This window comes from Sinocyclocheilus rhinocerous, unplaced genomic scaffold, assembly GCF_001515625.1.
Source record: "Sinocyclocheilus rhinocerous isolate Xijiao unplaced genomic scaffold, SAMN03320098_v1.1 scaffold1048, whole genome shotgun sequence".
Classification (NCBI taxonomy): Eukaryota; Metazoa; Chordata; class Actinopteri; order Cypriniformes; family Cyprinidae; genus Sinocyclocheilus; species Sinocyclocheilus rhinocerous.
In genome coordinates this window covers 605870-619311 of record NW_015649578.1, presented here as the reverse complement: position 1 = coordinate 619311, position 13442 = coordinate 605870, and the positions used below count along the sequence as shown (strand labels likewise).

The 13442-nt window shown below is 39.7% G+C and overlaps 1 protein-coding gene across 1 annotated transcript in view; it reads right to left on the bottom strand.

Annotated features, from left to right (window-relative positions):
- Positions 1-10314, bottom strand: part of LOC107710791 (PR domain zinc finger protein 16-like) — a 19805-nt gene extending 9491 nt beyond the window's left edge. The window contains exons 1-9 of the mRNA XM_016515642.1: positions 10117-10314; positions 9316-9463; positions 8693-8846; positions 6257-7769; positions 6005-6089; positions 4036-4205; positions 3673-3750; positions 754-923; positions 188-359 (exon numbers count right to left, since the gene is read on the bottom strand). Coding sequence (XP_016371128.1) covers positions 188-359; positions 754-923; positions 3673-3750; positions 4036-4205; positions 6005-6089; positions 6257-7769; positions 8693-8846; positions 9316-9463; positions 10117-10310 — 2684 coding nt within the window. The 5' untranslated portion in view covers positions 10311-10314. The remainder of the gene's footprint in view (positions 1-187; positions 360-753; positions 924-3672; positions 3751-4035; positions 4206-6004; positions 6090-6256; positions 7770-8692; positions 8847-9315; positions 9464-10116) is intronic.
- Positions 10315-13442: the final 3128 nt, after the last annotated feature.

Below are 13442 nucleotides of genomic sequence, written 5' to 3'. Positions count from 1 at the left end.
CACACACACGCACACACACACACACACAAGGCTGGTTGGAGTCCAGCAGTACCACAGTCCTCCACTAGAGGGCAGACTGTAACTTCAGGAGCCAGCTTGTCTGACTGGACAGGTTATGAGGTTGTTGCCATAGCTTCAAAATATATTCTGTGCATGTGTGTGTTTGTGCGTGTGTGCGAGCTCCTACCTTTTCTCCGAGGAGCTACAGGCCTGGTTCAGCTCACTATTGGAGATGAAGTTCCTAATCTCTGAGAAATACGAGTCCTCCTTCTCATCCAAAAGTGCATGATTGTCAGACTCAGAGTTCGGTGAGGAAATATTTGTTCCTAAATTTGAGAGGATCCCAGACTGCTGACTCACTACAACAAATAAGTAGAAAAATAAATACATTAATACATACGAATAAGATAAATAAACATACCTAAACAAACCTTATAAACGACAGTTGCATGCGTTCTTGCCAGATACTGTTAGCATTTATTTTCTTATATTTTATATTTATTATCATCTGCACATTTATTTATTTTGGTTAAATTTTTTTAGCACTGATTACTTCCCAAAAAATATGAAAAACATTATTTAAATAATACAGTAATATAAATTCAGGTAATCTTTAAAATATATTATTTACCTAAACTGTTAAAAAAAATACATTTCTACCAACATCACAGATTTGAGTTGCAATTGGAATTTTTATTTATTATTATTATTTTTTTTTAGAAATTATTTAAAATAAAAGCAAGTTGATTTTACCTGGAATATTCTCATGTTCATGTTTCTTTAAGTGGCGGTCCAGATTGGTCTGTTGACCAAAGCAGCGATTGCAAAGGTGGCACTTGAACGGCTTTTCCTTGTTATGAATGTTACGAACATGTCGCTGGAGGTTGGAGGAGATGCTGAATGAACGGTCACAGTATTTACATCTATGAAGAAGAAAAACAGAAAATCATGGATTTTATATGAGGTTTCTGTTGGGGTGAAACAATAATCAAACGCTGTAGGATACATCAGCATGCACACTGACACCAGTTTGGGGCTTGTATGCATGCATTCAACATTCTGAAAAATTGGACATGATCCACATTTTAGTATAACTCTAATGAATCCCGTGTTGTATTGTCACAATGTTTGCTGACAATGACCCCACCAAGAGGCTGACAAAGGTAATGCAAACAGCTTTGAAGGCATGTTGAGCAGTGTAAGATATCTCACAGAAGCTCTAATTTCATTTCCGCATGAAAACAAATACTCCCTTATGTCCTTTTATGGCTCATTGTGTTGCCATTAAGTTTTTCCTTCATGCCAGCCAATGAAATTGTAAACATGATAGATGATGAAGTGAAGTACATTTTCCTTATTTTGATATATACATATGTGATATGTGATGTCCTCTGCGTGCTAGCTTGTCTCAACAGTCACGGTTTGGCTCTCTGTAGCTCACTTGTGTGCAATGTCAGATCAGCCAGAATAGGCAGGAGAACATCAATTTAATGTGCTGATAAACAAACAATCGCAGCGAGGCAGTGTCAGGAGTTCGCCGGACAGTGCCTTCTTTGTTGTGTGGCCGGCGTAGCTTAGACTCCCTCGGTCGCTGCAAAGTTGACTTTCAGGGCTAATTGCTTTGGGAAAATCGCTCGTCATCAAGTGCTCAGGATCAAGATGCAGGCCTCTTTTTATGTTCCAGTTTATTTTGCGAGCAAATGTGTGTGCGCTTCTGCACAGCCCGATTTTCCAGACTTGGCACATCACGGTTCATAGAGAATGGTACAACGCCAAGACAACGTTTCGTTTTTTTTTTTTAAGTCAGTCTTTTCTACCTCCCATTTTGTTTATTTTCATTACTTGGTCCAGAGGGACTTTAAATTACTTCATCATCTCAGTTCTTTTTTTCCTCTGTTACAAAGACTGTACATGAAGCGTTACAATCCGAATGGGGTCTTTCAATGGTCAGACGTAGTGGGCCAATTTCGCTGCATAGCATTGATAGCATCTACAGCAGGCAAATAACCTACTACAATGAAGCCTGAAGCCGGCCCGCTCTGATATTGACCTGACTTTGCCTTTTTTTTGCTGAAAGTAAGATGGGGAGATGCTGATGATGTCTGCTATTTGTTAGGGTAAATTGTTTCTAAATGAGCTAATCAGGGGATTGTTGTGAAGGAGCCAGGCATGTAGCACTCGTGTCCCACGGGAGGCTCTCTATCTCGTCGAGTGTGTTCACAGGGCTCTATGGTAGATTTGTAGAACTCAAAGAGGGGTTTGATTCCGCCTGACCCTTTTTGTACGCTTAGAAAAACGTGTGTGAAACTGCTAGATGTTACAGAACTACCAATTTTTTTTTTTTCTCAGTAGAATGCAATAAAGTTAAAGAAAATAAACTACATTTTTACATTTTCTGAAGAAAAGGTGATGCTAGAGTGTTCACATTGCTATGTTTTTAGGGTGTTTTTTTTATGTGTTTTAAACTGTAGCTGCTATAGTATGGCATTGCAGGTTCTGGGTAGTTGCTATGTGGTTGCTTGCTTAGTCTCATTTTATAATCTGCTAAGCAAAAATCATAAATGTGTAATATCATCTCAACACGCGGCAAAATGTGAGGTAAAATTCATGTCTGTTGCATGTCACATTTATTACTTATGGTCAAGGGTTTGTTGAAATCCCTAACTCTGAGGAATAGTAAAAGTGATGTTTGCCATTGGAAGCACCACGATTAAGAGATTTTCCCTCGTAAATGACTGTTTTCACTTATATTTGTTCAGAAAGTGGACTGTTAAGAAGCCTTTGGCAGTAAAGGTCTTACATCTTAGTCATGCCTGGGTCAAAATATCACTTAAAAATGTGAAAGCCCCCCGATTCCAAAGTACCCTCATCACCCTCATAGAGGACTTTCCACAGCTGGTTAGAAGCCAAATCAATGATAATTAAGCCGTTCTATAAACAGAGCATGGATGTCTCCAGGGTGCTATTACCAGCCAACATTGTCCAGAGCTTGCTCTACCTCCACAACATCTGCGTAGACAGAATCAATCTTCTTTCTTTTTTGATCGCACTGCCTCTAATGTCTCATGTCTTTCATTGTTTCTATGTTATATTTCTCAGAATGAGCAATGCTTTTATTGCAACGTAATTCGCAAGAACATATCTAATGTGCTGATCACGTAACTTAAAAACTGTCCTTGTGTGATTTTGCATCTACTTGTATATCAGTCTGGGAACGTCAAGCATGAGTGAAATGTGTTGCTCATGTTTTGAAAAGTAAAAAGTGGGAATGAAACTTTGGAGTAATTGGTAATGGTTGGATTTAGGCTATATTGTTTGTGTTGGATGACTATGTGGCCTCACACCAAAAGCCATGTAAAGTTACATGAATGTATGTGCATGTGGTAGAAAAAGTAAAGTTCTGTTCCAAAACCTAATTAGCTGATTACATCATAGACACATCTCCAATACAAGGGTTGTTCCAAATGTAGGCAGCATAATAATTAGCAAATTATTTGCTATGCACTTTTATGCATTTTAAAGTATTGTTTCTTTAGCTTAGCAACATGCCAATGTCAAACTACTGGAATACATTGTGAGGTAAGTCTCCTGCACACAGGAGGCACAAAGCTTCAGAATTTCAATACTGCATTTGTGTGTGTGAGAAAGAGTGTAGGTCTAAGAGTGGCTTACCTGTAGGGTTGTTCTCCTGTGTGTGTTCGTAAGTGCCTTGTAAGATTAGCTGACCTGGGAAAGATTTTCCCACAGTACCTGCAAAGGATGAAAACTAGACTTTGATACAGTCGTCCAGCATTGTTACAACTCCCGTATTCAGAGGGTTGTAACTCATTGGCTGGGAATATTCAATGTAAATTTTGGATGAATATTAAAACAAAAGCAGATTATCGGTAAATGTATTTCTATATACTTTATTTCTCTATTAGGTGTGTTAAGTGTGTTGGTGTATACCTCTAAATATGATGATATGGTAGAAATGCTTTAAGTAAAGCTGCAGAGTAAGGATGTGTTTACTCTCGTTTCATGAGTGGTGCTCACCTGCAGGTGTATCGCTCCTTGCCTTTGCGTAAGATAGCATCGGAGAGAGAAGGAGGCGGGGAGCGGAAGTTAAAAAGGTGGTGTGAGGAGTGCTGGAGGGAATTGGGAGCATCCAGTTTCAGAGCGCTAAAGCTTTCCAACTTCTCAGTCATGTTTTCCATCGCAGACACCTGAGGAGAGAACACGAGGCGAGTTCAGAGAGGAATACTCTGTGTTTGATGCACAGCTCAGGGCCTCATTTAATCAGAAACTTCTCTTGAATTGATTTTAGGAGCCATCTGGGACTAAGAAACTTTTTTTTGTATTTGTATTTGTTTAGGGCAGATGCATGAAGAACAAAATAACAGCAGTGGTGAGGAACTCTGACAGAGAGCCTGGGAGTTTGCATCATAACCAGACAGGATGGAAAGCTGGAGGAAGTTATATATCAGAAGGTCGAGTCTTGATTGTGCTGTTCAAGAGTGACCTCCCTAACCTATGGCACGTTGGCAGCCACTCGAGCAGCCCCATGGGAGCCCCTGGCTCCTACTTTGTTCCCAACAAATCTCTGAGAGAAGCGTCTGAATGAGCCATTCACCTCCATGAGCGGTAACCGTACAATGCAGTTCAAGATACCCCTCGCTGATAGTACTTCCCCTGCTGCAGAACACAGGGGTTGCTATGCGGCTCTATGGCCAAAAACAGCTTACATCCTTCCTACTTTTGGAATATGGATAAACACAGAGACAGACAGTGTGTTTTAATTTATTTACCCATTTCTCGGTGTCACCTTGATTCTCTCACCCCCGGTTTCACAGACAAGGCTTAAGCCTAGTCCTAGACTAAAATGTAAATCTGAGCTGTTTCAACTGAAAGAAACTTGCACTGACTGATCTTAAAACATGTCACATGTGCCTTTGTTTTGTCTTAAGATGCACACCAGTAATGCTTTTTTCTAAGGCATGTTTATAAAAATTACTTAAATGTCCTAATTGAACTATGGCCTAATCCTGGTTTAGGCTAAGCCCTGTCTATGAAACTGGGCCTTAGTGTTTTAGTTTAGAATATTAACAGGTGATGGTGATATTCATGCGTATACCTTTTAAAAATTATAATCGCATATTTGATCTTCATTTGCTTTAAGACAAATATATAGTCAACATAATATACTTAAAAAAATATTATGCAATAAGATACCACTTAAGATGGATCGATAGACAGACAGACAGACAGAGACAGACAGACAGATAGACAGATAGATAGATAGATAGATAGATAGACCTTTATACCACTTGTAGAAGTCAAAATAGAGACATTTGATTAAATAGGGGGTTACTGAAAAGAGAAAAGGAAAGAGCGAGAGAAGGTTTAGATTTGGGGGGAGGTAGGTCAGCATTGATGGAGGCCAGATTTACAGCTCAGATAAGACAGTTCCCAACAAGAGAGGCCATTCTATTACACACAAACACAGGAAGTCCCTGATCGACATGCAGACATTATCTAGGCAGCCAGAGCAAGAAAGAAATGCTAGGAAGTTATTAGCGGTGGGACTCAATAGAGAACTTCCCAGAGACAATGGTTACTCCGCAAGTATGTGGCATAATTTGTTTCAATTCAAAAGGCCATTATTAATAATATTTTCATTATTGTTGTCACTGTTCAAAGGTGGGAAAGGTTTAAAATACTAACACAAACAATGGGGGTTATTTTTCTAAGCAAAAGATAACGAATTTTGAATGCACAGCATGACACAAAACAGGCAATACCTCTTTTGAGATTATCTTCATGATGAAAATAATCTAATGAAAATAAATACCATCAGATGTCAGAACATTTTAAAACAACAAGGCTCCCCTTGAACCAAAACAGACCAGAGGTGGAGGAATGTGTTTTCAGTGTCTCGCCATGCTCAGCTGTACTTGAATGCAAAGATGAGCAGAATCTTTACCAATGTACAAGAGGAGGTAAGGCAAATTAATGTAAAGAATACCTGAGGATGGAAAAGTAGTGGTGCTGGCCTCAAGTACTTCTCCTTTAGAGCTCCTACTGGGTCTATTAGCTTCCTCTTCTCCACCCTGCTGGACAACAGCACCAAGGGTTACGTACGAATGAAGTTTGGTTGAAAACCTACTGGGTACCAATACTTTTTCAATAACTTGTCTAATTTCAACATATCACCAGCTACTGCTTTGATTTGTCTTTGTGTTGGGCCTTACAATAAGACCTACTCGGGTTAAAATACCTGTAGATGGGGTCCATGAAGAATGGCGAGGGCTTGGCATAGTGGAATGACGGCTGCTGCTGGGGAGGAGGTGGCTGTGGAAGGGATGCTTGCGGCTGAGGCATCTGGGGCTGGTGCAAGTTCTGGGACTGAGTTAGTGCTAAGTGTTCATCTTTAGCTGCTTTGCAGTTTGTGCCATAGACGTGATTCTTGCGCTGATCGTGTGTGCCACCGTTCTGGTTGGCTCGGCTTCGACTGCCAATGCTGAGGTCCAGAGGTTGTTCCTCACCAGGGGCCAAGGGGGTATTGGATGGCAAGGCTGGCTTGCTGGGGGGTGGAGGAAGAGGTTTGACCTCCTTGGGTTTGGTGGTTAGGTCAAAGGGTGAATCCGCACCAGTGGCTGTAGGTAATTTCTGTATGTGCTCACGAGGGGATTTAGGCTCAGGTTTGAAGAACATGCCAGGATTGAGTGCTCTGTCTGTGAATGGGTACAAGGAATGTGGGAAGTTGGGCAGAAACTGGAAAGGGAACATGGGATGGTAGTTTAAGGAGCCCATTTTCTTCTCCTGCAAGCCCATGAAGCCTGAGCCAAAATACTTTTCTGCAATGGAGGCAATGGCTTTAATGGAGTCAGTGGTGGCCCCGGAGGGTGGAAGTGCTTGCTCTTCTGGCGGTGGGAAAAAGGAATGGTGGGAGGAGAGGAAAGGACGCTCGCAAGGGAGGTTCCCTGAACTGGAGACAGATACTAAACTGCTGCTCACTTCGTCCTGCTTGCTCTCCTGCACTGGTTTCCTCCTGCTCTTCTCCCGTTCACTCTCTGCCTCACTTTCTAGATCTGAGCCAGACACTGTGCCAGTGGTGGTGTCTAGATCTGTGCCGCTAGATGTGTTCACATCTTCCAAGTCACTACCATCAGACATGTCGTTCATCTTCACTTTATTCTTGTTGTCGTGGAACAACAAGTCCAGTTTGGACTCTCGATTGTCCTCTGACTGGCTGCTGAGACCGCTTCCTACATTGCCATTGCTGTTGTTCATGGATGCGACCGCAGAAAGAGTAGGAGCATCAAGAGGAGGCAGCTTCCCATCTTGACTGTTACTAATTGGGCTCTTGAGCAGTGGACTAGGAGGTAACAATGGCGGTCTAGGATATAGTGATGGGGGGAAAATCCCTGGGAAGCCATGGGAAAGGGCTGGGAATGCAGAGGGTGCTGGGGAAAAGGGCAAACCTGCATGATGCAGCAGCCTGGATGGAAAGTAATCACCGAAGCCAAGTCCACTATGGTTCACGCCATGATGAGACTTGGACTTGCCTAAAATGGGACTGGATGTCATTGGTATGCCCGTTGTGAATATGCCTCCGGGATTATAATGGTTTTTGCCCTCGCAAAAGCGCCGATGCTTGTTGAGGGAGGAGGTAGTGCTGAACATTTGCCCACAGTCTTTACACTTGATCTGGGTGCGGCAGTCTGCATGCATCCGTTTGTGACGGCACAGGTTAGAGAACTGGGTATACGATTTGTGACACACCTCACCTGGGAGAACACACATGACTGGTTAATTCTATTAGCATACTGTTTTCATTTGGTGTTCATTCAATAGCAGTGATAATCCGGCAGCTGATTAGATCAACCAATAAACTGTGCATGCTGTTTATTATGTTCAACAAACATGGCACTGTCTACACAAGGGGTAGCCAACCCTGCTCCAAGAGGGCTACCTTCCTCCAGAGTTTAGCGCCAACTCTAATCAAACACAAGTGAAGCAGCTAATCAAGGTGTTTGGATTACTTGAAAATTACAGGCAGGTGTGCTGGAGAAGGGCTGAAACTGAAGTCTGCAGGAAGGTAGACCTCTAGGAGTTGGCTACTGCTCTACATTGAATTCTACTCTGTTTTGAAGGTGAGATAAAAACGCTTATGTTATATGATACAAATATGATCCATTAGCATATTAATAACTCGATGAGATTCTTCATTAATAGTAGAGCTATTTCAACTAATTTTGTATACATACAAATACATGTACACTGGTACAGCATACATGCATTTGGACATTGGACGGTAACACACAGAACATTGTGAAGCCAAGCAAAAAGAAAATGGTGTTTTCTCAGTGTTGGTAAGAGGGCAGCTAAGACACAGCAGAGACATTTACCTCTAAACATTAAATATGCCTCTGCCTTGGCCATATACAAGCCTAATGGGCCCTCAAAAGAAAATGCAGTTACAAAAAACAGAAGAAGGGTAAAATGGAGTAATTAAAAGAGCAAAAAAAAAAGAAAGCACTAAAGAAAAACGCAACAAATGTAGAACAAAACAAAGAATGGCTCTAGAATTTCATTTAGTTTCTCTGACCTATAAAACAACAGCTGTCACAATCTTGGGGTGGAGCTAGCCGGGAGGTCTTTGGACACTGGTAATTGTATCTGAGGCTTAGACAAGACTGCTCAGACTTACAGATGAAAGGCTTGACACTGCTGTGTATGTGCTTGTGCTGCTTGAGGCCCGAGGAGGTGGCAAAGGTCTTGCCACACTCAGGGCAGGTGTGGGCTCGGGCACCGATGTGCTGAGAGCGGATGTGGCGCTGGAGGTTGCTGGGGTCTGTGAACACCTGAAGAACCCACAGAAATATGCCAGTTTAGTGTCAGGTGTAAACATAACATGGTGTAAGAGCAATTACTTGGAAATGAAATTGATTGAAAACTGATTGAACTGTTAGCATTATAATATATTTAAATCTGCAGTAATCATGGGTAGTTGACGAACATTTTTTGGAATGTTGACATGTCCTGTGGTGTGACATCAATCAAAAAGTATTTTTAAGCAAAATTTGGCTAGTTCTTAAAATATTTATTCTGCAGTTTTCATGATCTCACTTTAATCAAGACACTGTTTGTTCTTTTTAAAAATTCATTTGTCACACTGCATGACATTTTAAAACAAACTCCTGAATGTAAAAGGTATTACATTTACCTCAGCTAAATATTAGTCCAGGGGCACGTTATGTTTCAACTTCCCACATAAAATCTAATTAACGCTTTTAAAAATATAAGTGGTTGCAGTAAGTCACCATAACCTACCTTATCACAGTTTTCACACTCAAAGCGCTTGCCACTGTCATGTGACATCTGATGGCGAATGAGGTTGGATTTCCAGTTGAAAGCTTTGGGGCACAGGTCACACTTATACTCTCTCTCGTCTGTGTGTACGATCATGTGCTGCCCGAGACTAAGAATACATAAGAACACCATAAATATTTTCTGTGTGACCACCATGTAGGCCGGTGCTTCTAAACTGGTCTGTTGTGTCAAGGGAAGAACAATGCTAAATGCAAATAATATAACTAATCATATTGCCATGTGCATTTAGAATAGCAAAATAAACAGGCTTATCTTTTAAAAGGGTAAAACACTTCTTAGATTAGATTTTTTTTTTCTTTTGACACCAAAATCATCTGTCACTTGGTAGTCAAATTAGGCAGATGCCAAATATGGTTTGTGGCGACCTTTTCGTTTGCAGTCTGTGTCACGTTAATAATTTTTTCGTAATGTTTACCTATGTGGCTCATTGTAATTTTAGTAAATTTCAATGTTTGATGAATGTTGAAGGGCATTTTTGTTTATTTTTGTAAGATAAACATATTAATCATGCACATGTTTATCACACACATTTAACATACACATGTGCAATAAACAATTTTGGTTCTGTGTTGGGTCTCTGGTACAAGGTAAAATCTGGGTCTTACAGCAAAACCAGTTCAGAATGTATGCAAATAAATATGAAAAAGCATGGTATTAGAACAAAACTGAACTTTTTTGTTCTATGATTATAACAGCTTGGCGGGTAATTAGAACTTGCTCAGTGTGGTGGAGCGTACAGACCTGTACTCGCTAGGGAAGATCTTTTCACAGTCTTTGCACTCGTGCACCGGCTCATCGCTGTCTTCGCGCTCCTGTTTGAAGTCTTCGCTTAGTGAGTCAAACATCGAGTTGCTGCAACTGCAGGAGTATTTCTGATGCCGCCGTAACTCCAGCTTTGATGTGAAGAGCTCATCACAGTGTTCACAGCGGTACATCTGCTCATCTGTGGGGACGGCATCACACAGTTGCTCAACAATAATAATTATAAGGTCATTTTTTAATTATAAAATGCTCAGTCTCCAGAATTAGACCTCGAAATGTGTTTGCACACTTGAGCCACATTTAAAAATGTCTGAATGTTGTTAAATTAGATGACAAAAAAAAAATCAAGTGTCATTTACTTTAAAAAGAAAGCACAATTTTCCATCAAGACATTTCACAAAAAATAGGTTTTAAATAGTAAAACAATAGATATACTGTTCAAAATGAAAACAAAAATAGTTTGGCACTTTCTGGTTGTGTAATGTTAGTGGAACATGTCCATAGTTAATGTGATGAACTGCACCTGTGGTTATTCTATAGGACACCTGTGTGAACTGACTTCATACATCCACAAAAACATCACTAAAATATAGCTGCTTTAAAAAAAAAAGTCAATTCTAGAAGCATTCGTTTGCAAACGCCACTTGGTTGCACATCAAATACATCGATACAGTAATGAAATGTGTACGATTTTAAGTCTAGCGTAGGTGTCCACATATTTCTTTATAGATATCAAATGCGTAACATTAAAATGAACATGCAATTTTGGTAGTAACATTAATATCATCGAGCATAAAAAACAATCTGAAACAAGGGTTTCAGAACAAATATTTAAGATTAATATAAAAACCTTGAACCCTTGAAAATTATGTGAACAATAAATCTTTAACCCTCTGGGGTCGACAAATGCGCCGGCGCGTTTTGTTGAAATTTTTTTGAAAGCCCCTAAAATAACTTAAATTACTCTGTCAGTTTTGATCGTACAGATCAGAGCAATATATCAATCGAATCTGTAAAGGGTCTACTTTTATTTGTATACACGCATAATAACAACAAAACTTTGTGCTTTTGTAAAATAAAGAAAACACACAGGGTGCGCTGTCTGCCGCGTTGGTCTAAGTGATCTTCATTTTGAAACGCGTCACTAAAATGAACTGAACTAACAACATTAAAGCTAATGCATAAGACTGAATATCTGTCTTTGGAGTAACTGGGATTAAATGACTAAAAGCGTGGCTGTTTTATCCTTGCTGCTATCCTGACAATAAAGCCAAGTCCACAGATAACCCCAGAGTCATGGAAAGGCAAGGAAACTCTAAGGTCTAATGCATTAGCTATCATCATCCTCAAATGAAACTCATTGATAACTCTGATATACTCCATGCACTGCCCAGATCAGGCCAAGGCGGATGAGTTTCATTATTCTTTGACTCAATGTTTTGAAAGCGAAGCCCATGAAATGCTTGCACTGATGATGTCTACACCACATATTCTGTTTTATCATTATCAAGACACATATTGACAGAACACACTCCACAGCGATGCTCATAGACATCCTGCAAAATAAACGAGTATTTGGAATAAAGTGCCCTTGTGACCTCAAAGAGGCCTTTATGGGGAAAACTGAAGTCAAGAAAAATAAAAAAGATTTAATTTCTGTGCTGATTTTTTTTTTTAGCCAGAAAAAGAATCCGAGACATTATCTCTCCGCCCCATCAGTAGCACTAACGACAAAGGCAGGAATGTTGGGAAAAAAGACAGGGTATGGGAAACTAATAGCTCTTGGAGAGACGTAGGGGGAACACAATTACGTGCAGTTTAGCGGCTAATCTGTGAGCATGGGTGAGGTCCCTCGAGACTCCTCCAGCTCCACTCCAAATTCCACCACCGATAAGCCACGGGAAGGAGGTAGATGTAGAGAGCTCTCATTCCGTCCGTCTCTCTCAGCCTCTCGTCTGACTGACCGCCGGTCTTCGCTGACCATGTTCATTCTACTCTACGTTACTTTTCTTTTGTTCTCTGAATTGATCTGTCTGAGTGGAGCCTGGCTTGCATCTTTTGGCGTCCCTGTCTCTCTTTTCTCTCAGAGAGCTTTCTTCTTGGCTTTTTGGCAGGGAGATCTGAGACACATCTCTATCAGATAAAACCTTTTGCATGTGTTGGAGAGTGACTGCTGCTCTGTGACACACTTCAGTGCTTTTGCAATTTTCTAGTCTGTATCAGCTACTCTGCGCTTCAATTCCAAAATTACCAGATCACTTAGAAAAAAAAAAAAAGATTGAGAAGATTGTGAGTTTGTTTCAAGATTGCCAACTTCTGTATTTGAATAAGGAAACTACAAGTGACCATTGATGCTTTTAAAGAAAATGTAAAAAAAAAAAATAAAGTAGACAAAAACAATAAATGCTGCCACTGTGTACAGTGCAATGCGTATATATATATATATATATATATATATAATATTAAAATTATCATCATCATCATCATCATCATCATCATCCGTGCTTTTCAGAGACATGAAGCTTTATTTTGAACATGGCAATAATGTAAAAGCAATAATATGAATTTGTTATTTTTTTGTTGTAATACGGATAAAAAACGCACAAAGCAAACAATCACAAAGGAGAGGATAAACAGATATTGCAGTAATTATTAAACACAAAGCGCGTCTGAAATCGCGCGTGCTTCAATCGATTATTTATTTACCGAAGGCCAACAAGAAATACAAGAAAACTCACACATACAAACGAAATAAAGGAGCGCATCACATGCAATAAAAAGGTGAAATGAAAGAGTACAATAATAAAGTAACACAAATAAAATGTGCATTTTTAAATGCATTAAAAAAAACAATGTAATCGGAATCGGATGTGTTTTCGTTTTTAATTTAAAATAAACCAAACATAACACGCACGGAAACAAATTACTGGTTGTTTTTAAAATACAAAATCATAACTACTAATAATATTGTGTTACTTACACATGCGGCAAGACATTTGTACATTTCCGTGTAGCCTACTAAAATGATTTTACCAATGTTTATCATTTTATTTGTTGCACATACATTCTAAATAAAGTTTGTTTACATTATTCTCGCGGTCTGCCCTTTTTTTTTTGTTTTTGTTTTTGTTTTTTGGCTGTTTTGCTGCAAAGTTTCCTCAATTAAACACAATTAAAATCCTTCCAGAGCGCATTGTGATGACAAACCACATATGTTGTGTTCTAACATATACACACACACTCCAAACAGCCTGCATTTATTCTGTAAAATAAAATATATATAGACTTTAACGTAACTAAATCGA